This window comes from Pelophylax lessonae (assembly GCF_965119305.1).
Source record: "Pelophylax lessonae genome assembly, chromosome: 10".
Classification (NCBI taxonomy): Eukaryota; Metazoa; Chordata; class Amphibia; order Anura; family Ranidae; genus Pelophylax; species Pelophylax lessonae.
The window spans coordinates 117,400,093-117,425,810 of NC_138777.1; the positions used below are offsets into that span (position 1 = coordinate 117,400,093).

Genomic DNA, 25,718 nt, shown 5'->3' on the forward strand with positions numbered 1-25,718 from the left:
ATTGATATCTCACCTTCTGGTTGCGGCCAGGAGAGCAATCCCGTTGCATTGGCGACAGACAGGGCCTCCCGATGCTGCCCTTTTTCAACTTTTTGGTGCTGGAGATACAGAGGATGGAATTCCTTACGGCTACGGTCAATGGCAAAGTTTCTCGCTTTAATGCTATCTGGGCGGAATGGGACCTTCAGGATTCTGCCCTGATGTGAGTATATCTTGGTCTCCTGCTGATTAACCTCTCATTTCATCAGGTCAATTACATATTTGTTTTCGTTTATGGCTTGATGTGTGTTTTGTATCGTTTTGTTCTTTTCTATTTGCATATACCTACTGGGACTTTTTTTTTTTTTTAATTGCCTTGCAATGTTATTGTTTTTAGGGTTTCCTACCCCCTGTCTGTTCAAATTACCCGTTTATATTTTTAATAAAAATTACAATTATAAAAAAAAATCATAAATTCTGCCAGGGTATGTAAACAAATGAGCACAACTGTATATTAAACTTTAACTAATATTATCACTGTCCCAGATATTGTAGCCCTTTCTGTCTGCGCAAGAAGCTGAGTCTGTACCTCTTTATTAACACTGGGTGGCCTGTATCAAACTCCAGTATTTAACTTGGAGGTACACACACCCATATTCAGCTCCACTCATAAGGTCAGCATCATCACATTCTCCATTAACCAGGTCCTCTTTTGCATTCGCTTTGGGATCACTTCTGACACAGAAACAGACACCACCACTTTTAAGTTTTACCATCTCTCCAGTAATATTGATAGCCCAATCATGTAAAGAATAAAGCCAAAGTTCAGCAATACCAAGTCGATCATAATTCTCTTCCTGCACCAAAGCCTCCAACTCTTCAGTTTTGCTTGGCAGACATCTGGCATTGGTGAACTTTAATTCACTGTGACATTTTACACTTGTGCTTGCCAAATTCCACCCACCATTAATGTTTGACCCCTGTTAGTAACTCTATTTTTCTACACTTCTGCTACTAATTATGACCTTTACTACTTTCTATTTAATGACTTTAATTGCCAGCATTTCATTGTTCCGCCACTCCCAGATACCTACAAGGCCTTGGAAGCAACACACTTAGACTCAAACATCATTAGTCCTAAAAGCATTACTTGTTTATTTCCAGGTATCATACAGTATTATATGGTATACAAAAGAGGATATGACAAGAGACTCTCCTCCCATGGTTTACTATCATACAAGGACAGGCTCCCTTTTACCTAGGGTGTGTTCAGTGACCACAAGAGCATATTCTCAAACTAAAGCAATTTCTTCTACCTATATATGTCATCTTTTGTTATACAAAAAACAACTCACTTTTACAGTTAAGTAAATGTTCTGCGCGATCATCTTGTGGTCAGAGAGAAGCATACAGTAACTTCCTCACTTTCTATGTAAGTACAAACTGTAAGATAATATTCAATCATAAAGAAGTTCTCCAGAACGGAGTTTCACAAAGCATTGTAAATAATTCAAGGGGTATATACAAGATAGATTCTTTCAACCCCTGAATGACCGGTGTGCCTCATTATATTCTAATTCTCCTTCCCCTTTAATCCTAGTTTAATTTATGCTCTACCCTTCACATAAACCTCTCCCTCAGTACAGCAGACCCAGTTTCATTTAGGTACATCTTTAGCATATAGGTTGCACCCCAATGAAAAGGCAGCCCAGTACTCTAGAAACTCAAATCCTTCCCGTTTACAGCAGGCCTTTAGCCATGCATTCAGTTCTCTACGCTCCCCCTGCCTTTCATGTGTTGCACATGGCACAGGCAATATTCCAGAGAATATATCCTTGGAGTTCCTTCCCTTCAACTTGCAGATTATTTATTTAAATTAATTCTTAAAGTGACATTAAAGCTTCTTTTTTAAATTAAAATAATAAACATGTTATACTTACCTGCTCTGTGCAATGATTTTGCACAGAGCAGCCCTGATCCTCCATCTGGGGTCTCCGCTGGGGCTCCAGACTCCTCCTCTTCAGCAAGTGTCCCCACAGAAAGCCAATTTTTATGGGGGCACTTATATGGGCTCACTCCTGAGCTGCCCAGTTTGCGTCTACTAACACAGACCGGGCATCTCGGCTTGACCACCTGCTCCCTTGTCACAGCATTTAATTGACAGCTATCAATCTTCCCAGTGAGGAGGGAGACCGGGGTTTTTCCTCCAGCCCCCCTCCTATACTTGTGTACATTGTTGGATCAGATTCAGGTAAGTATAAGGAGGGGGGGGGCTGTGAATTTTCCATTTCTATTTGCATTTTTCCTTTTTTTTTTTTTTTTTTAAAGGTGAACATTTTTCTGGTGCTCAAACACAGGACTGGCCTTCCTTTCTGAGAGCCCCATACCACTTTACTTAGCTACATTAACCTTTTTTACTATCTGAACATTTTTGTCTTACCCCTCCACATCAACCCCATTAACCCTCTGGTCAGTGAACAGAACACACCTTTCAAGGTTGCCTGTTCTGCTCAGTGTTGCAATTTGCTTCTCCAGATGTCTAATGTGAGTATTCATCCTGGAGCTTTTGCTTTATTATTTTATACATATGGCACACATATGGCCATGCTGTGCAGAATCATATATATATATATATATATATATATATATATATATATATATATATATATGTGACTCTGCACTTACGGGTTAAGGGGAGTGCGCCGACGGTGGGCTGTTTTTCTGTGATTTGTCAAAGCAGAAGACGATCAGCGTATGCCGGCCAATGGATGTCCGTTGGCACCTGCCAATCATCGAGCAGAGACACAGGGCAGGGCTCTGCCTATGTAAACAAGACAAAGCTTTGTCTTGACAGGAGGGAAGTGATGGATTGACTTCCCCTAGTAAAAGCACCACACAGAGTGTACACAAAAACACTGGCTACGAACAAATTTATCCCTTTGATTGCCCTAGCTGTTTAACCCCTTTCCAGCCAGTTTCATTAGAACAGTGACAGTGCATATTTTTAGCACTGTATTAGTGTTACTGGTTCCCACAAAGTGCCGAAAGTGTCAGTTAGTGTCAAAATGTCCACCACAATATTGCAGTTCCGCTATAAGTCGCTGATCGCCGCCATTACTAGTATAAAAAAAAATATTCCAGTTTATACCCCATAGTTTGTAGACACTGCAACATTTGCAAAACTAATCAATATACGCTTACTGGGTTTTTGTTTACCAAACATATGTTGCAGACAACATATTGGCCGCAATTTATGAAGACATTTAATTTTTAAAATTTTGTGATTGGATATGTTTTATAGCAGAAAGTTATATCTGTGAGAAAAAAAGGACATATATTTTATTTATGTACAGTGTCGCATGACTGCGCAATTTTCAGTTAACCACTTAAGCCCCGGAAGATTTTACCCCCATTCCGACCAGGGGGTATTTTGCGATTCGGCACTGCGTGACTTTAACGGACAATTGCGCGGTCGTGCGACGCTGTACCTAAACAAATTTGGCGTCCTTTTTTTCCCACAAACAGAGCTTTCTTTTGGTGGTATTTGATCACCTGTGCGATTTTTTGATCACACGCTATAAACAAAAAAAGAGCGTCAATTTTGCAAAAATAGCAATATTTTTCACATTTTTTTATATGAAATTCCCCCCAAAAAAATGTAAAAATCAAAATTTTTTAACATTTTCGGCCAATTTGTTTTATGCTACCTATGTTTGGTAAAAAAAAAAAAAATCGCAAAAAGCGTATTTTGATTGGTTTGCGCAAAAGTTATCGCGTTTACTAACAAAGGGAAAGATTTTTGTCATTTTTGTTGTTTTTTTTTAACGCGTAATGGCGGCGATCTGCGATTTTTTTTGCGGTACTGCGGCATTGGGGCGGACAGATCGGACCCTTGACTGACATTTGTGACACTTTTGGGGTTACCAGTGACATTTCTACAGTAATCAGTGCTATACATATGCACTGTTACTGTAAAAATACACTGGTAGTGAAGGGGTTAACTTTATTTGGGAGGGAGGGGCAGTGTGTATCCCTAGGGGCGTGCTTTCTACTGTGATTGGCTGTGGCTTGAGCTGTAAGGACACTGATCAACAGATCTACATACTAGATCCGTGTGATCAGTGTCTTTACAGCGAGGAGAATGACAGGTGGCTTGTTTACACAATCATCGGGTCCGCTGGTCACACGCGCGGGGGGGTCCGTGACCACGCGGGAGCGCGCCTCCGGGGGCGCGCGCTCGCTCCCTAGACCCTCACAAGCTAGTGACGTAGCCCTACGTCACTTTGCCTGTGAGGGGCTGACTGCCGACGTAGATCAGCGTTAGGCAGTCGGCAAGTGGTTAAAGTAACGCAGTGTCGTATCGCAAAGTGGGGTAAATCTTCTGGAGGTCAAGTAAATATTAGTTATAAGAAATGCAAGATATTACTTAAAGGATAGAAAACTCCTGTCTTAACTCCAGTTTTCAACTGCTGGCCTTCAAGTCTCCATTTTAGTCAAAATTCTGCCTTGTTTACAAATTCCTAGTAGTAAGCTAGCATCAAAGTTGAATAACTGGAGTGTCTACAGTGGGAAGGAATCACTTAGCATAAATTCCCTTTCTACCCCTTTCAGGCCTTATAGAGGAATGGCTTAAATACCAGCTGTAGTTGGAACATCTTTTTACTCTAAATACAGTAGGCCTAGAATAGCAGAACGATCATCTTAATGCAGGGTAGTATGTACTGTATCAATCAGGTTAGAGAAAACCCCTTGAAAATCTAAATCATCTGCCTCAAAAAAGCCTCTCTAGAGGTTAACTGAGGACTCAATCTAAATCAGAGGAGGCCTCATGCACATTTAGAGATTGTAGCCCAGAATGATAAGCTCCAGACTTTGCCAAGGATGGGGTTGATGTATGCTTAGAACCTTTGCAAGACAAACATTTTTTAGATTGTAGCTTAAACGTGTTGTTTCTTTTTTTTTGAGAATATAAATTAAAGGCCCCTAAAACCAATAGGGATTTGTGGGCTAAGATCACCCATTGAAGAGGGACTGTCCTCTGTGCGTCCTAAAGAGGACAGCTTGTACTGTGCTCAAAGTGAGGAAATACTTTGCATATTTACAAACCCAAGCAGTTTGTGATGACAAGGGTTGCAGGATGCGACCAGGTCACTCTAAGTGACCATTGAATTGACTGAAGCTTGGGTGATCCAGGTGGGGCTTCAAAAGCAAGAAAAGCAGTGGGATGGTGCTTTCTCTAGGCTGAATAGTGTGAGAAAAAGCACAACACCCCACCTCACTAACTATATAAGTGCTTGAAATCCTCAGCCTTAGGCCCCTTTCACATATACGGTCCGTTCAGATCCGCCTGTCAGTTTTTCAAACGATTCTGAACGGATACACCATGTATCTCTAAGGGGCAGCTGATGTCAGTGGAGATATATCCGCTGACATCCGATCCTGTCCGTCAAATCCGGATGGATGCAAACCCTATTTTCCATCCGTCTGGCGGATCGGATGAGAACGGACAGGCGGTCGGTTATCATCCGATTCCCCCATAGAGGACAGCCGGGATCTGACACCTCCGTCTCCGCACACAGAGCGGAGATGGAGCTGTCATCCGCCTGCTCAGCGGGGATCGGCGGATCGATCCCCACTGAGAAAAATGGAGTCTATCGGCGGAACAGGTATGTGTGAAAGGGGCCTTAACCTTACTCCAGTGGCACCAACAAAGTAGGATATTTTTTTTTTAAAAGTGTGCCAACTGTACCTTATTAAAGTAATTCTTGGTGCTTTAGTCTAAATGACCTTACTTACAAAGTGAGCCCTCAGACACAGGGTTACACCAAGGTACCACAGCTCTGGACCTGGATAGTGCTCTGCAGCTAACAGCACACAAAGGTATGGAATGAGCAACAATGCAGAGTCCAGTGTCCAAAAGGAAACATTCCAGCCTATCCCCAAAATCTTCCAGTCCAGCAGGCTTCAGAAATGGCCACCAAATCTGTTGCTCAGGATACAACCTCAAGCAGAGATTTGGAAGTATTAACTGAAGTCACCACAGAAAAAAATATCTACCGTGGATCAAGTATCTTGACTGAAGACAACAAAAAATAAGAAAAAACAAATTGTGTTTTCTTTTTTTATAGTATTTTTTTCCACCAGATTAACTATGTAACTATTTAATAATAAAGCTAGCAAAATATAATTACAGTTCAGTAGCGGTGCTGAGAAAAATGGTGCCAAACACCTAGGATACTGGTAGGACACTATCAAACATTGCCTTCTGTCAAATGGGATTGTTGGAGTATTTTTCTTGATAAGTGGCTGCAGCCGCTTTATCACTGTATTCTGACAGTGGAGAGTCCCAGCTGTCAGAATACAATGTCTCAGCGGGTAGGATTCCTCTATCCACCTTGATTAATTAAGTCTAATTCAATATTTCTAAAACTTTCTGGAGGGTCCATCCATAGCCCTTACACAGAGACAATATATACATTAAAGGTTGGCAAGAAAAGGCACAAAAAACCCACTATGCTACTAAAGTAGCAGATTTTTAGCAGTGATGGGATTTCCAGTATAAAGAAAAGAATAAAAAATCATCCAGGTAAAAGATGATATACTGTCAGTAAGCAAGTCTTTGAGGACACTGCTGATACATTTCTAAAATACATAAATAAATAAATAAATATTAATATTAATGCAGGGGCATTGCTTCAGCCAAAAAGCAGACCATTATACCTCTTGAAGTGCATGAAACTTGCTCTCCATCTCAGCAAAAGCCCTGTTTTTTTCTGTCAGCTGTTTCTGGAGCTTGATCATTACAACATTCTCTTTGATTGTTGCCCTGTGATAAAAAGTACATATTTAAAAGCTGATTGATAAGGCACATAAAAAGTATACAATAACAGGTTCAAATGCAATCACCTCAATTTACTAACACAATTGTGCATGTTAACTTTGCAAAGTAATCCCTGTGCTTGCAAGGGAAAGGTAGAAATAGCATGTACTTACTGTAAAATCTTTTACAATGTGAAAAAGAATGTGGAGTACACACAGCTTTCCACTTAGAAAATGATGTCAGCGCTCAGCCCCTCAGCCTTAACTGTTTTCATAGTTGGATGGCAGTGGCAGGAGTTTTAAAATGGTGCCCAGCAGTAACAACTGGGAGATAGCTCCCAGAGCTTTAGCTCACCGACCCTACTCAGTAAGTGAGCTTTCAGAAAAACGGTCACACCAGAGGCTTTGGCATGTTCCTGGACTCTGGTTGTGCTCTGCAGCTAATTAACACAGTCCATTGTGGGGATTGTGTCACACTAGGGGTGTACTATGGCTCTGGACAGCACTCTTCAGCTATAAAGTTTGAAAAGTGCCACAATATAGAACATAATGCCTGAAGGTCACATTGCAGGCTAGCGCTGCAATCTTCCAATCCTGCAGGGTCAGGGTACGACCGTCAAAGCTTTTGCTGAGGACATACTGATCTGGATAGCTGCTGTGTAGAGGCTACAAGCGCAAGTAGCATTTTTAAAGTCTTGACTGAAGCCATTAAAAAAAAAAAAAAATAATAATAATAATAAAATAATAATCGAAATATATACACTGTATATATTTTTTTCAGCAGAAGAGGGAAAGGCAACCAACTTCCTAGAACACTAGCAAAAACTAATGAAATGTGCATTGCATATAACCACTCTTAATCATCATGCCCCAATGTACTGAGGTTCAATTTGCTAAAGTAATGTATATTCTCATTTTTCATTTTAGAGCTTGCCATATTGTGTTGGGAGGGACCCATTATTACAATGATTACTATTTGGGTATAATAATGACAGATTGAGGATATACACATGTACAAAAAAAGCAATGGTACAAAGAGACAAATTTGACTGATAACAAAATAGACAAAGACAAATTAGGCAAATTTGTTGACTCATAATATTAAACATGGCAATGTGTGAATGGAGCAGACCATTGAAGCTGAAAAGAATCAACTATTTTTGGTGTCAAAGTATAGTTGCTGAGGGTTCCTACCCTTTGTAACAACTCTTTCCTTTACTGACTACATAGTGACTATGAATTTCATAGTTGCCAACAGCCCCGTTTTGGCTGGTACATTCACGAAATTCAGACCCATATCCTGGGCTGACCGTGCCCTGGCAAAAATCCCAGACAATAGGTTTTGTCCTGGGCAGGGGCAGACTGGGCCAAGGTGTATGATCCCCCATATAAAAGTCGCACTGCCCACATAGTAAGCTGGGTGGGCTGGGAGCCGGGACTGGGTGATGGAGGGAGAGGGAGTGATATAAAAGACAACTTCAGCCAGCTTCTGGCTGATGAAGTAGCAGGAGGCGGGCTGCAGCACGTCCCAGCCAATGGGTAAGCTGGCACCCTTAGAGGCCATGTGCATGGAGCCAAACCTGTATGTATTAGCTGTCCCAGGCGCCGGAAGTGACGTAGCAGTGGTGAGCTGTGCCCCCGATGTGAGCTGGGATATACTATTTATAATGTATGATATTCCTGTTGGCTAAAATCTCTCTCCATCCCTTCATCTCTCTTTCTTTCTTTCTCACTTTCTCTCCCCCTCCATCCCTCTTTCTTTCCTTCTCTCTCCCTCCATCCCTCTCTTTCTTTAATTTCTTCTCACTATCTCTCCCTCCATCCCTCTTTCTTTCTCTCTCCATTCATCTCTCTTTCCTTTTCTTTATCTCTCCCTCCATCCCTCTTTCTCTCTCCCTCTATCTCTCTTTCTTTCTCTCTCCCTTCATTCCTTTCTTTTCTTTTCTTTCTTTCTCTCTCCATCCCTATCGTTCTTTCTCTCCCTCCATCCCTCTTTTTTTTCCTTCTCTCTTTCTTGCTACCTCTATACCTTTTCTCGCTACCTCCGTTACTCTTTTTTTCTCTCTCTCTCCCTCCCTCTTTCTTTCTTTCCTTAACATTTTCCTAATTTCTTTCTCTCTCCCTCCCTCCCTTTTTCTCCCTCTTTCTCCCTCCATAGCCTCTTCCTTTCTCCATCCATCCCTCTTCCTTTCCTTCTCTTTCTCTCCTTCTCCCTCTTTCCATCTTACTCTCTCCCTCTGTCCCTCTTTCTGTCCTTTTCTTTCTTCCTCTTTCTCTCACCCTCCCTCCATCCCTCTTTCTCTTTTCTATTTTGTTACCACATTCTCCTCTATGTAACTCATCTCAGACTCTATTTAACCACACCCCCTTTAAGCCATGTTTAAACTCCTGTATACACACACATTGTTCTGTCATCTGCCTACATGAATAAATATTATTGGGAATACAAGTGGCCTGGGATATAGTATTTATAATGTATGATATTCCTGTTGGCTGATATCTCTCTCTTTCTTTCTTTCCTTCTCTCTTTCTCTCTCCCTCCATCTCTCTTTCGCTCTCTCTCCATCTCTCTTTCTTTATTTCCTTCTTTCTTTCTCTCTCCCTCTATTCCTCTTTTTTCCTTCTCTTTCTCTATCCCTTCATCCCTCTTTCTTTCTCTCCCTCTCTCTTTCTCACTACCTCTATCCCTCTTTTTTTATTCTCTCTTTCTTTCTCTCTCCCTCCATCCTTCTTTCTCTCGTCCTCCGCTGCTCTTTATTTTCATAATTTTTTTCTCTCTCCCTCTCTCTTTGTCCCTCCATCCCTCTTTTTCCCTTGATTTCTTTCTCTCTGCTTCCCTCCATTCCTCCTTCTCTCTCCCTCCATCCCTCTTTCTCTCTCCCTCTTCCTTTCCTTCTCTCTCTCTTCCTCCCTCTTTCTTTCTTCCTCTTTCCCTCTTACTCTCTCCCTCTTTCTTTCCTTTTCTTTCTTCCTCTTTCTCTCACCCTCCATCCCTCTTTCCCTTTTTTACCACATTCTCCTCTATGTAACTCATCTCAGACTCTATTTAACCACACCCCCTTTAAGCCACGTGTAACCTCCTGCATACACACACTTTGTACTGTCATCTTCCTACATGAGGAAATATTATTGAGAATACAAGTGGCCTGGAATATAGTATTTATAATGTATGATATTCCTGTTGGCGGATATCTCTCTCTTTCTTTCCTTCTCTCTCCCTCCATCTATCTTTCTTTATTTCCTTCTTTCTTTCTCCCTCCATCTTTCTTTCTCCCTCTATCTCACTTTCTTTATTTTCTTATCTCTTTCTCTCTCCCCATCACTCTTACTTTTTTTCTCTTTCTTTTCTTATCTCTTTCTCTCTCCCTCTGTCTCTTTTTCTCTCTTCCTCCAACCCTCTTTCTTTCCTTCTCTTTCCCTCCCCCTCTATCACTCTTTCTTCCTTTATTTCTTTCTCTCTCCCTCTGTCTCTTCTTCTCTCTACCTCCATCCCTCTTTCTTTCCTTCTCTTTTTTCTCTCTATATTCCTCTCTCACCCTCCATCCATTTTTCTCTTTTTTATTTCCCTATATATTACCACATTATCCACTATGCAAGTCACCTCAGGCTCTATTTAACCACACCCCCTTTAATCACTTAAGCCCCGGAAGATTTTACCCCCTTCCTGACAAGGGCCTTTTTTGCGATTCGGCACTGCGTGACTTTAACGGACAATTGCGCGGTCATGCGACGCTGTACGTAAACGAATTTGACGTTCTTTTTTTCCCACAAACAGAGCTTTCTTTTGGTGGTATTTGATCACCTGTGCAATTTTTTGATCATGCACTATAAACAAAAAAAGCGCGCCAATTTTGCAAAAATAACATTATTTTTCACATTTTTTTATATGAAATTCCCCCCCAAAAAAATGTAAAAATCAAAATTTAACATTTTCGGCCAATTTGTTTTATGCTACATATGTTTGGAAAAAAAAATCGCAAAAAGCGTATTTTGATTGGTTTGCGCAAAAGTTATCGCGTTTACTAACAAAGGGAAAGATTTTTGTCATTTTTGTTGTTTTTTAACGAGTAATGGCGGCGATCTGCGATTTTTTTTTGCGGGACTGCGAAATTGCGGCGGACAGATCGGACCCTTAACTGACATTTTTGACACTTTTGGGGTTACCAGTGACATTACTGCAGTAATCAGTGCTATACATATGCACTGTTACTGTAAAAATGACACTGGCAGTGAAGGAGTTAACTGTATTGGAGAGGGAGGGGTTAAGTGTGTCCTAGGGGCGTGTTTCTAACTAACTGTGATGGGACATGGCTACTGGTGTAAGAACAGAGATGAACGGTCCTACATAGTAGAACCGTGTGATCTCCATTTTTACACAGGGGAGAATGACAGGCGGCTTGTTTACATTAGCCGCCTGCCTTTCTCCCTTCACGGCGAACGATCGCGAGTGACCGGCGGACATCGGGTCCACCGGTCACACGCACTGATTTGTTAGGGAACGAGCCGGGGCGGGCGCGCGCCTCAGCGGGCGCGTGCTCGCCCGCTATTGGCTCACAAGCGAGTGACAGGCTAGTGACGTATCGGTATGTCACTTTGCCTGGCCGGGGCTGACCGCCGCAGTATATGTACTTGCGGCGGTCGGCAAGTGGTTAAACCACACCCATCATTAAGCATAATTGAAACGTATTTTTAATATTTTTTTTTTACTCCGACTACACCACACCTACAAACAAATGCCTCTCTCTTAATTAAAATTATACTCTGCCTACAGACAAAAAAGTGTCCCGGAAATTTTTTTAAGAATGTTTGCAACTATGCACTTTATTGTATCTAGAAATACAGAGAAAGCATATCCGATTAGAAAGTACCGCATTTTCTATTTCAATCATTATTAATGGGTGTGGTTAACTAGCATGTGAATGTGTACTTTTAAAGAACTCTGCTCATGGTTAATGTTTTTTTGTTTGATTTGTGAATAGTGTATCTTGTGTATAGGCTGACAGTTCTAAAAACCTAGAGTATATTCCTAAAGCAGTGTATGTGACATTAAGCAAGCATTCAATGCAGGTGTATCACCCTAGTGTGTTAATCTTAGGGTAATGTCATAATTCACTTGCAAAGAATGTTTGATAAATGTCACAATCACGGCTCCTTCTGCAAAGTCAGACCTATGGTTCTGCAAAAAGCAAAGCTCATGCTCTCTTCTGATTGCAAAGCTCTAGCTATGACTCAGCAGAGTGTGTATAACATCTCTTCAATGAGATCAATGCTTTAGGGGTCATACACACTGGCTTCAAAAGGCATTTTGCCTGTATAAGTAGCTAATGTTATCCTATGTGTCTTTGCACATTAGGACATTTAGAGGCATATTTTAAGCTTTCTGTCTTTCGTTATTGAGAGCAGTTTTCTGGCAGAAAAAAGAAAAACACTAAACGCTCCTAAACGCTTGTACAAAAGCTCTATTACAACATTTTTTTCTGCCAAAAGAGCTGGTGTTTTCTTTAACCCAATGTGCATGGACCCTTACACAGAGAGCAAAGGGCCTTCTCTGCAGCATGCTGGAGGGGACAGGTTTTTCTACTGTGGCTACATTGTAAAAAAAACAACCTGAAAATTTGCATACCTTTGGTTTTGATGTACCTGTGTAGTATGTAATGCATTTAAACTGAAAACGTAATATTTCACACTAAGGCCTACAGCTCCATTCAGCCTACACAGAGTGGAGTTTGCAAGAAATCTGAATCATGACAGATGTGCACAGCTTTGTAATTTTAAAGTATTACATTTTGTAAACAACAGGAAACAAGAAGGTGAATTTTGATGTGTTGAGTTCTAAACATTCAAAGGTGGTATTATACTATACCTAAACTCAAAATTACTTTGCTCTACGTATGCAGTTAATACCCAACAAAAATCATTGACAGATCGTACCAAACAGTTTGTCTTCTAATACCTGACATGATTAGACATGCCCTATTACATGGTAAAGTACAATTAACATAAAGCATGCAGAAGCTACAAAAAAAAAAAAATATATATATATATATATATAATATATATGTATATATTTTTGACATTGTGAAATTTTTGATAATCTCTGAATATAATGCAGATTTCTTTTTGTTTTTCTTGCACTCTTTGACACTTGTACACATACTAGAAACACTGCCACAAGACAATCTTGAAACCAGAAAACCAACTACAAAGCCCCAACATCTGTAATCCAGCTGACGACCTGAAATGCTTATTTTTATTCTTAGAAAAATCAAAGCTTGATGTGTTTTGGCATCATCCGCTTCATTGTCCTTACAATAAAGATAAACAAGCTCTTATGACTGGGTTGATTCCAGAAAAAAAAAGTGTCCTCATGTTGAAATAACAGACGCATAGAACATGATACACCCATAAATTATGGTTGTGATGAGAGGAAACAGCACTGTGGTCCACTGTGCATTCTAACACAGGGAGCCTTGCTTAATACCGAATATCTTATGCCACACATCAAAGAAAAAGTGTGGGTGTCTTCAAATGGCCCTGTCTGGCTGGATGCCTTCTCATGCTCCTGAATATGATCCCTTTTTGGGATGGTTTAGAAAAATTATTTTTATGAGGTTTATAATAAAGATACAGTATATGGTTAAACGTCACATATATACCATTATATTTATTTTTTCCCCTTACCATATATTGTAGTTCTATTTACCACTATAATAGAGTACACTCTGCTACCTGTCCCAACCCAGTGTTTCCACACACATTTATTTCTAGTTTTCTTAAGAAAACAAATGGCTGCATAGAATCTAAAATAAAATAGAAGAGACTGAAAATAATTTTATTATGTGATGATATAGCCAGATCATTTTATTTTTATTTCAAAATAGAACAAGAGGTTCTGGTTGAAATCAGAAGCTCAAATTCTTCTTGGTTATTGAATACATTGTAGCATCTGGGAACAAAAGTTTTTTTTTTTTGGCCACCAATAGAAATAGAAATAGTTGAAGCACATTTCACCTTATTTCTCCACATCTTGGAATAACCCATACTCAAAGCTCCAATTTATTCTGACAAAAAAAATGTCAAGTAACCAAAAAACACCATCAGAACTTTCATTACTGATCTTTGACTGGATTCTGGGCATAAATATTCAGCATAGATGTATTAATTTTGCTTTACACAAGAAAGAGAACATTAAGTCATAATATGATGCCCAGAGCATCAGATATTGAAAAATTAATAAATGTCTAACATCTCTGAGTTGTTAGTTATTACTATTAATCTCTTCCATACCGCGCCATACCCAGGAGACGGCTACAGCACAGCTCTGTTGTACTGTCCGTCCTTCCTGAACATGCCCCCCACATGCCCCCTGGGGCGCATTGGGCGTGCTCTGTGATCGATGTGTTCTTCAGGAAACAGGTGATCACAAATTGAGGTAAAGGCCCAATCACATTGGTCCTTTACCATGTGATCAGCTGTGTCCAATCACAGCTGATCACATGTAAACAAACTTGCTGGTTATCGGCATTTCTTACCTTATGTGCTGTCACAAAATGAGGAAAGGAGAGCTGGCAACTGTCAAGTATGACGTTGGACATTTACATTGATAATCAGGGCACTGATCATCAATGCCCTGATTATCAGTGTGCAGCCCCAACAGTGTCAAGCATTGCGATCTAGAAGTGCCAATCAGTGTGATCTATAAGTACCCATCAGTGCAGCCTCATTAGTGGCCATCAATGCCACCCCATTAGTGCCCATCAGTGGAGCCCCATCAATGCACATCAGTGGAGCCCCATCAGTGCAGCCTCACCAGTGCCGATCAGTAAGACATTTTTTTTTTTTTTTTGGACCAAATTTTTTTTTTTCTAATTTGTTTAGCAAAAAATAAAAACCCAGTGGTGATTATTAAATACCATCAAAATTAAGATATATTTGTGTGAAATAAAATTATTAAAATGTTATACGGGTACAGTGTTGCATTACCGCACAATTATCATTCAAGGTGGACCAGCACTGAAAGCTGAAAATTGGCCAGGGCAGGAAGGGGGTTCAAGCTCCCAGTACTGAAATGGTTAAACAAGTATAGGTCTTCAGATGGGGACACTGCAACCATCACATTGGGGACATGAGGTGTGCAGAGAGCCAGGGTCGTTAGAAACATTGCAAAATACATTTATGAAGCAAACAATACAGAGATGACTGATAATCTATCTGATCTGTGGAATAGGATTATGCTATGCATAACAGCTGCTGCTAAAAACTGTAATGAGGCAAGGCAACTAAGCCGCACACTCAAAAACCTAGAAAGGGCCTATGAAAACTGTAAGAGACTGTCTCAAAAATATTCTCCTTTTCTATCTGCTATCAATGCAGAAGAGTCTCTGCAAGAGTTATAGTCTCCTGCTATTAACAAAGAGATCACAAGATATCACAATTCTATGCAACTATGTCCTGCAACTATGCAACTTTGTCCTGCCACCCTACTTCCTCCAAACACTCTATCAATGTAGTGATCATCAGTTAGATCCTGTTCTCATAGATGACTTGACAAATCCACTCGGAAATAGTGGAACTAGTTGCTGCTTGGTCTTTTTTAGGGCCTTCTGGCAAATTAGTGCTGACATTTTTAAATAGAGTTTGACTGCTCGCACTACATCAAGAGAATGCAACAATTTATCCTCCGTAGTCGAAGGACTCGGAAAAAAGGAAGGTAGAACAATATCTTGGTTTAGATGAAAACCGGAAACTACCTTTAGGCAAAAAGGCCGGATGGGGGGGGGGGTAAGAACACCCTGTCCTGATGAAGGATCAAAAATGGCTCTTTGCAGGAAAGAGCCGCTAAACCCAACAACCTTCTGGCCGAGATTATGGCAACCAAAAATACCAATTTCCTTATCGAGAGAACCAAAGGAATATGCCTGATAGGCTCAAAGGGTTGCCTCTGTAGCACAGAGAGCACAAGATTTAAGTTCCAAGGACATAGGTGTGGCTTGACTGGTGGAACCGTGCAAATCACACCTTGCAAAAAAGCACACACAAAGGAGTGCATTGCTATTGGTTTCTGAAAGAAATATAGACAAGGCAGAGATCTGCCCCTTCGTGGTTCCTAATGTCAGCTTTAGGTCCACTCTTATTTGAAGAAAATAAATAATTCTTCCAATGACATACTTATGAGGATGCCATCTCTTGGATTTACACCAAGAAATGTAGGATCTCCAGACCCTATAATAGATTCTCCTAGAGACAGGTTTTTCTGGCATTTATCAACGTAGCCAGAGCTGGACTGAAACTCCACGACCTCTTAAGATTCTGGTCTCAATAGCCAAATCGTCAAATTCAGTGTCCGTGAAGTAGGGTGGAATACGGGACCTTTGGAGAGCAGGTTTGGATGACATAGAAGCAACCATGGCTCCACTACTGCTAATTTTATGATTTCCACGTACCAAGGTCTCTTGGGCCAAGCCAGAGCCACTAGGATCACCGGCTTCCCCTCCACCTAAATTCTGTTGAACAGATGAGGCAAAAGCTGGACTAGAGAGAATGCATAGATCAGATTGAACCAAAACCAATAAATCACGAAGGCATCTGTTCCGATAGTGATCGGATCCCTGGTTCTGGAAACAAACCTGTCAAGCTTGATGTTGAACCTGGAGGTCAATAGATCTACGTCGGGAGTACCCTAACATTGGCAGATCATTTGAAAAACCTTGGGATGCAGGGACCACTCCAATGGAAACAACTGCTGGCGACGTGGATGCCCTGAGACATTAGAAGAGCCAACACTGGGGCCAAGATTATTGTAAACACCTGGGGAGCTGTGGCCAGACGGATCGGCAGAGCCACAAACTGAAAATGGGACTGCCCTACTGCAAAACGCAGAACCTCTGAAGGAGCCTAAAACATTGGTACATGTAGGTATGCATCCTTGAGATCTATGGAAGCCAGAAAATCTCTTTCTAGAGGAGATGCAAGTAAGAAGGCATGTAACATGTTTACTTTGCTGAACCAGCTCAACTGTACTTGGCCCCAACTGATTCTTCAGGATACGCCAAGCATATAGGCTCCAATACAGCCTTAATGCTGCTTTAAACAGCCTATAAATAAGTTCCTGCAGACCAAATGCACGCTAAAAAGTGCACCGATACCCGTACAGGGGTGTATCGACAAACAGTTGTACAAGCCCCCCGGATTAACAGTAAGTATACAAATATACCTTTATGCCTTGACTGGGCACCTAGCTCTCCCAAATAAATGTAGCCATGGGCTGAAGTTAGGTCTCAGATGCCTTGCTGATCCTTCAGCCCACATGGTCCATCAAAAATGGCTGCCCTTCTACTTCCTGTCTATACAGGAGTAGGCCATACTCAGTGAACCTGCACCCTCTAGTGGATGGAGGAGACACTGCAGTCTAATACTCCTGAGAAGTACACAGGGCAAGAACAGTACACTGCCCCCCGTGGCCACTGGGAGAAAGACCAGAATGACAGATCTCTCTTTATTTTTTATTTTTTTTTTAAATGAGAGGGAAAAACTTACCAGTCCTGCTGCAGGATCCTTAGAGGACCCAAATTTCATCCATCATGGCGGGCTTTGTCAGTCATTGGACATTCAAGGACTGGGTCCCCCTTTTTAATGGGGTTCACACCCTTGGACCTGTAGAGCACCCTGTTGCAAACTCATTGGGATAATAAATAATCAGGGTTCCATTTATCAGGGTCCAGTGCCTATATGGGTCACATTACAGGCAAAACCTTGGGTCTTCTTAGCCGAGGCTCAGTTACCATACCTTTAGCGCCTAGCCATTCAAATGGATCTGATCAGAATGCCCCTAAGCTGTGACATCATTCTTAGGATTGCAGAGCTTTAACATCCATGACCACCACCTTCAAGACACTGGCAAAAAAAACTGAGGTTCTTCCTGCATGGGAGGGGATATATGGGAGGTTCCTCTTGTATGGGAGGAACTTCCTGTCTATTGGTTGCCAGTGCCCAATCACCTAAAGGTAGCATATAACCCAGATAGTCATTATTACCAGCTCTGTGTCCGGTGATGTACGATAAAGAAACTGGAGTTCCACCTTAAAGCAGTAGTTAAGAACATCAGCATCCCACCTATGCAAGAACTTGATTTGTTAAACAGATGGTTAGGTCCTCAGTCATTGGTCTGTTTTAGAGACTCAAAGCTGTTCATTTGTAAGAACCAGAACTTAATCTCACATGGGAGAGATTAGAGTAAATTTATTAGAGCTCTGAAGTTATTGAGCTTACCTGTTTAAAAGGCTGCAGAACTTTGCAAAACAAGGACGACCTTAAGTTCCAGGAACCAATCAAAAGAAAAATTACTATACAATAGTAAAGAAATTGGACAGCTGGTTCCAAGTACAAACAGTGGCATGCAGTGTCCTTTCCACCCTTCTTTTTCATTTCAAGGTTCATTAAAGACTTAGCCAGGGCTAGGAATGATACCAGCTTCTCTTCTATCAGCATTCCTAATTCAGCCCTCTGACTGCAAGCAGAGAAAATTTCACTACTAAATACAAGGACCCTAAGAAGGAGAGGAGCTTCACCCAATACCAACAGCAACAGTGAAGACCATAATACCCGTACTCCTACTGTCTTATTCTTAACAAACCACATCCTCTCAGAAAGTGTTGTACATTGAAGAGAAAGTCCTTTGAAGAGGGCAAGGAATTTGGAAAGAATGATGACATTTGCTTAAGGTTACATTTAGGCAAAACCCTTTTTATGGTATTGAATAGAGTGGAGAGGGATTAAAACATCTGTCAGGTCTTTATTGCTACCTCTGCCCCCATTAGGGAAATTCACCATCTCTTAGTCTTCTGTTTATTATTATCATCAAAAGTGAAAGTAAAAGAAAATATAAAAATTTGGGTAGTCGTATTCCAATGTGGAAACTAGTTCTCATGACGCTGGTGACATGAGTGACAATACATTACTTTGCATGGATTTGTTCTCACTTCCTGTTTTGACAATAGGACAGGAGGGAAAGGTAAATCTTCCCAACATATACGTGACACAGGTGGCAAAAAATTGATTGGGGTTACAACCCTCCCTTACTCTATCCAAAATAAAAAAAAAAGTTGTCTATAGTTCTACTTTAAATGCTCAGAATTTGACAGCACACAAACAAAAGATTATGGCTGGGATAGCCGTGAGCAGTCACCTCCAAGGATCATAACTATTATAGTGAGATATGTCACAAAAGACTTTGAGTGAAAACTAGTGCTAAAATATGTCTGGTAAAAGTGTTTTCTTGGGGACAACCAAAGAAATCTGTCCAGATGTATGCTGTTTTAGATGACCAAAGCAATCACTCCTTTGACACTTTGAGTTCTATAACATGTTTAACGTAAAGGAAGAAGTACTGTCCTTTACCCTGCACATGTGTCACCATAGTAGAACAACAGGAAGTATTGTCCCTGCTGGTCTGCTAAAGGCATTCATCTTTCCACATTTTTTAAGTGCAATCAAATTCCTAATGACAGAAAGGAAATCCCTATGCTGGAAGAAGCACAGTACATGTATGACTTTAAAATGGATGGAACTAAAGTTAGCGATATTTACTGCTCCTTCAATGGCACAATGTCCCTTACTGATGGTGGCATCTTCTAATCAGCTTCTTCTGGTTTCAGGGCCGCAGTAAATGTACAGGAGTTCAGTCATACCAGCACGCAGGATTTGTGCCTGAATATAAACTGAACAGTGTTTGCGCAGATCAGTGTACATTCCAAAAAAAGACTGAGCAGGTAAACAGGCAGGTCTCTTCTGCAATAAAGAGCCTAATCTTATCTGCTTGCAGTTTTTATTTTAACACATAATTTAATTCTTTAACCATTGAAGAACCCAGCCTTTTTATGGCATTTGTTGTTTACAAGTAAAAATCATTTTTTTTTTTTTTTTTTGCTAACAATTAGAAAATGACTTAGAACCCCAAACATTAGTGGAGAAACATTCAGCCCACACATTGAAGCCACCATTGGATACCTATACCTGGTGCATCCGTATACACAGTGGTTCATGCCTACCCTCTACATACTTCTGGCAAGAAGTTTGCACTACCACCGAGGTGTCACCTCACTTGATTGTATTTGTTCACATGTGGAAAGTGCCTATTTACCAATAAGGCTCACTTTTTAGTGTTATCTGGTAAGAGGCTATTTCTTCTATTTCACCCTCACATATCGGTCTAAGATTAGCAAGATTGAAGATCCACTATTGATGGAAGCTTGGTCTTTGGCTATTTGAGATTATCTGGATCAATTGAAGGACTTTATATTCTTTCACAACTGTTAAAGATTATATGTTTTTTTTTTTTTTCATAAAGAACTTTCACATATGGTTTTTAAACACTGTATGATGATCACTATAGTATTTGGGACAACCTAGATGTTACATGTTTACAATTTATGATTGTGTTGAGCACACTATATCTGTTATCACATTTTTTTTCCCCCCATTTTCAGTGCTGCTGCACAATTGTATGGTTAGTGCACCCTATTTCTTTTCATATATATATATATATATATATATATATTTTTTTTTTTTTTTTTTGATGATGGTCACTGCAATTCTTTATTGGCACTTTTCCACTGCAAGTACCGGCTAGTACCGGCTTGGCTCTACTCGGCCCTGCTTGGCCCGGTTTGCTTTTCCACTGCGGTACCGCATGGTATAGTGTCGGAACGGTTCGGTACGGTACGGTATAGGTTTGCTTTTCCACTAAAGTAGTACTAAAGTTAAGTGGGTGGGATAACAACGGGGTGGGTGTGATTCTCTGACCAATCAGTGGCTAGTAGTGACTGCATGCAAAGGATTGTGGGATATGGTACCAGTTTGGTACCTGTTGGAACCACAATCGAGTAGGTACTGTTTTTTCAGAGCCGTACCGTACCGTACCGTTCGGTTCCATGCAGTGGAAAAGCAAACCTATACCGTACCGTACCGAACCGTTCCGACCCTATACCATGCGGTACCGCAGTGGAAAAGCACAAAAGCGTGCCGAACTGGTACGGTTCCATGCAGTGGAAAAGCGCCATATGTCACACGGTTTTTGTGCAGAGGTTTTTCAAACGCTATTTTTTGGGGAAAAAATACACTTTAATAAATGAAAAAAAAATATATATATGAAAATAAGAAATGCAGCACACAATGAGCGCTGCATTTCCTATTTTCATTTCTTAGAGTGTTTTTGATATATATATCCACACTTATTTTTGATTTACCACTAAGCACTGACATATTATTAATTTAGTCTAAAACATAATATATTCCCCCCTTTTTTTTTGTATAATATGAAAAATGATGTTAGTTACGCCAAGTAAATAGATACCCAACATGTCATACAGTGAAACAATATATAATCAGAGCAAATATGTCCTAAACTAAGTGCAAAAACTCTAATAATATAAAACAAGTAAATACTAACTTGCTGAAGAAGCCCCATAGTACAGGTGGGAGGAGCCATTACCCAGGATATTTGTACTTGTCTATCAGTGTGGTGAGCTGATGATATGCTTGATATTTACTTTTTTATGTGAGTGTTTTAATTCCCTGTGTTTAGTGTTTAATAAATGATTTACAGCAGAGAGCACTATGGTTTTCCAATTTGTCTTTATGGTCATTCATGGATGATCGAGTTCTTAGAAGTGGGGTAACGTGGCTTAAGGGCGTTCTCCACAGTGTTTCAAAATCAGCCTAAAAGACAATGTAGGGGGCAGGGACACTTTAAACTTTTTTTGTTGTTTTGATTTATTTTTATTACATATTTTACACAATGTTCCTTTAAAGTTTTTTGTTTTTTTTTCTTAATCAGAAAGGAATGTAAACATCCCTTGTTATAATAATACAGCATGATAGGTCCTCTTTATGGAGAGATCCCTCTTCTACCCTTAAAAACAAAAGGAAGAAAAAATGCATCTTTTGCTTTAAGAAGAAAAAAAAACACGTTTACATGGTCCGAGAACCGGAAGTGCCGTCTTGACACTGACATATCGAGGGGCATTGAGATGGGCTGGGTGGACATCTTGCCATCGCTTATCTCTATGGCAAGACACTGCCGATGCCGGATGGTTTCCTTGTTAAGCTATCGGTAACGTAAAAAAAAAAAAACAGATGAAAAAAATAGCGCAAAAATACTCTGGATCAATGTCCTAAAGTGATATGTGAATCACCAATTGTATAATGTAAAATACACAATAAATTATAATATTCATCATGAAAATGCACGGTGCTGAAATAAATAAATCTGCAAAACTTCTAAACGTACACGTGACACTACTAAATTGCAATCAAATATTCATGCCATATGAATGTGCAAAATTTGCTGACCAAATCCTGTGTGCAAGTATGTGCAAACAATATAAACCCTTAGTGTCGGGATGACACTTGTGGAATGTGAGTTGTAATTTCACTAAATAAAAGCTTATGTACTGTACGGAATTACTCTATGTTAGTTCATCTTTTCTCCAAAATATATGACATATCCCTGCCTGACCACATGTGGTTGTCTGTCTGAGAAGGATCGATTGGGGTGAGATATTAACTTGCACATTTGATATAGAAAATAAGCTGATCTGCTGGTTTATAATCTTACCAGTTACTCCATCTGGTGAGTCAGTTTGGGGTGACTGGTGGAAGCAGCACAAATGGTGCTTTTCGGCGCACATTTTCTGCTGAGGATTTGTCACAACAATTATTTATTTGCACATTTCATGGCATCTTTTCTGCACTATATGGGACTTTTCAATGATCACCAATGATTTAGATTTATATTTATGAATTTTAGTAAGTTTTTAGTATTTGAATTTGTCATAGATATGAATTGTTGATAATTTATTTATATTGTTTGCACATACTTGCACACAGGATTTGGTCAGCAAATTTTGCACATTCATATGGCATGAATATTTGATTGCAATTTAGTAGTGTCACATGTACATTTTAGAAGTTTTGCAGACTTCGTTATTTATTTTAGCACCGTGCAAATTCATAATTAAATTCTAATTTATTGTGTATTTCAAATTATACAATTGGTGATGCACATATCACTTTAGGACATTGATTCAGAGTATTTTTGCGCTGATTTTTCATCCTGCTGCTACATTAGTTTGCAGTTAATTGGCAGCAATTCTACTCTTAATTGTTTCTTAATACAGCCTTAGCTTTTCCTGTCGCTAGATCCAAATAATCGCATTGATCGGTAACGTAAGCCTGGGAACCACCGGGAAGCAGGGGGAGCACCTCTACTGCTGCTTCGAAAAGTGATCCTGCAACTGATTAACTTTTATCTGAAAGCCTAAAGGAAGAAAATACTGAGTTTATGGCATCTGGCTGCAGCCATAAACTCAGTATTTAAACGTGAAGTATGGGTTTTTCTGCATCTGTCCCCCACCGGCTCCAAGACTGAACTGAGTGGTAAAACACCGCCCATCGCTCGGCTCTCAGAGCTCCCTGTGCGGAGACCTGGTGACTGTCAGTCACTGCTGTCTGCCCTGCCATCTCCTCCTTCACTGGAGCGCTGGGATGTGGATGGGGTGGGAGTGGCTGGTCCAGGCTCTCACCGGCTCCCTGAGAGGCTGAGCCGGGTGCTGGTCCAGGTACATGGGCAGATCCAGACTTCATTGTCGTGATCTTGCCCGAGTCTAGATCGGCTCTGTGAGGTAAGCCGACAGTGGGCTTCAGCCCACTATCTGCTGAAAAAGGGTCACAGGAGTGCAGAACGAACTGCACTCCTGTGATCGACGAAAAAGTACAGCCAAACAAGCTTTGGCTGTAATTCTCCTTTAACGTCAAAGTAATGCTGTATTTTCCCAGTTCGGTGATCTGCAAGTGGTTAAAGTTTCAAGTCTACATACCACAGTTAGAAGAGAATGCCAAAATCATGCTTCTACTGGGAAGATATATTCTAAGAATCCACAAGATAGGAGAACAGTGCACAGGTGACCTTTGTAATGATCCTCAAGTGATTGAACTAGGTTTGGTCCTTATCTGCACTCCATGCTCCAGAAATAAACACAATTCAATTACCAAGAATTCAACAGAATTCAATCAATTGCTTGGAGGACTCAAGGCATCCCCTTTATCTCTGAAAATGTGTGCTACAGGATCTCACATGGGATAACCACTACAACAATACTTCCTATGTGTGATCAAGTCTACTTCAGAGAAACATCCTACAGAGGTGAAACGACATCTCAAACAACTAATGATAGCAACAGGACTAAATCTTCAGTATGTGTCCAGGAATCTACTTATGCCAGAATCCTGCATGACAATACTGACATTCATCAGTTCAATGACTGTGTAACTACCAACTCTGATGCACTATTTTAATAGATACAGTAGAGTTGCTCACAGTGAACTAGGTACAACCTCAGGTTAGTCCTGTCATTGATGAAACTACACCTGGCAGAGTGTTAAGGTCTCTTTGTGTACAGAATCCCAGTGAGAGCCCCAAGAACTTTAATTTTTCATAACTACAAAGGAGACTTTGCTTAGGCTGCAATTCAGTTGTATACCTGTCTACCAAGATCCAAGCTGACATGGCTGACAGCTTGAGCATTGCACCAGAAATCCTGTTAGCAGTTAGCAGCCTAAGAAATTAAATTATGCAAAGTGAGCATTCTTCAAAAAAAAGTTCAATTATTTTTTATTTATCAAATAAATAACCAGTTTTAAAGGCTATAAAACTCTCTATTAGCAAAAACAAATTCCTTTTCTTAGGAAAACATATTTCGTTAACAAATAAGTCCAGACAAAACCTATCCAATGCTAAACCTGCTCTTTGCCACATTCTAAACCTAATTTGTAACCCTGTAAAGCAAAAATCATTGTACTTACCTTTTCTGCAGCCAATCCAGTCGCACACTGAGCTGTCATCGGCGACTTCAGCATGAAGGTGGGTGCAGGAGAGGCACTCGACAATAGAAGCACCATAATAAATATATGGGTGATGTCACTTTCCATTCATTTCACATCCGTTGTCGGTCCTCTCCTTCACACAGTTTCTGTCACTGGAGACTGGACCGGATCGGCAGCAGAAAAAGTAAGTACAGCGATTTTTGCTTAACGGGGTTAGATAGATTAGGTTTAGAATGTGGCATAGAGCAGGTTTAGCATTAGTCAGATTTTGCCTAGACATATCCTTTAACTTAAGCTTTTTCCAGAAGTGCAGAAGTGACTTGTACCATTGAGTTGCAACTACAGTTTTGGTTAATATCCCATGCTGTGCTGTAGTCTGACAGCTGGAGGTGGCCTGACATGCTGCCACAAACCTCATGCTCCAAAAAAAAAAAAAAAAAAGTCTTTCTCCTGTTGCAGCAGAAGTGCCCTGCTTAGGTATATTTTCAGGGAGTCCATCACACCACCCGAGTCTATAGGAGAGAAATAGGCATAAAAGTTTGAGCCCATCTACCAAAGCAAGGGTCCTCAAACTTTTTAAACAGGGGGCCAGTTCACGGTCCCTCAGACACTGTTGGGGGGCCGGACTATAGTTTGAAAAAAAATATGAACTAATTCCAATGCGCATATTTTTTATTGTTTTATTTATATAGTGGCGGCTGGTGCTCAATTTTTTTTTTGGGGGGGGCGCAAACAGAAAAATGTAATAGGCATTGCTTTGCGGCAAAAAAACGCTGTAAAAAATTGCGTGACTTTGAGGTCACAAAAGTGTGAAAGGGGCCTTTAGTAATCAAGGTATAGTGCGCCCTCATCAATGCAGAGTGACCAGCGTGCCCCCTTTTCAATGCAGAGAGACCAGCGTGTCGTGCCCCCTTTCAATGCAGAGAGACCAGCGTGCCCCCCTCAATGCAGAGACCATCGTGCCCCCTTCAATGCAGAGACCATCGTGCTCCCTTCAATGCAGAGACCATCATGTCCCCTTTCAATGCAGAGACCAGCGT

The 25,718-nt window shown here is 40.6% G+C and overlaps 1 protein-coding gene across 3 annotated transcripts in view; it reads right to left on the bottom strand.

Annotated features, from left to right (window-relative positions):
- The window catches only part of RPGRIP1L (RPGRIP1 like), a 478,852-nt gene that overhangs the window by 334,474 nt on the left and 118,660 nt on the right, over positions 1-25,718 (bottom strand). For all 3 annotated transcript variants that reach the window (XM_082269857.1, XM_082269856.1, XM_082269855.1), the window contains exon 7: positions 6,700-6,805. In XM_082269857.1, coding sequence (XP_082125983.1) covers positions 6,700-6,805 — 106 coding nt within the window. The remainder of the gene's footprint in view (positions 1-6,699; positions 6,806-25,718) is intronic.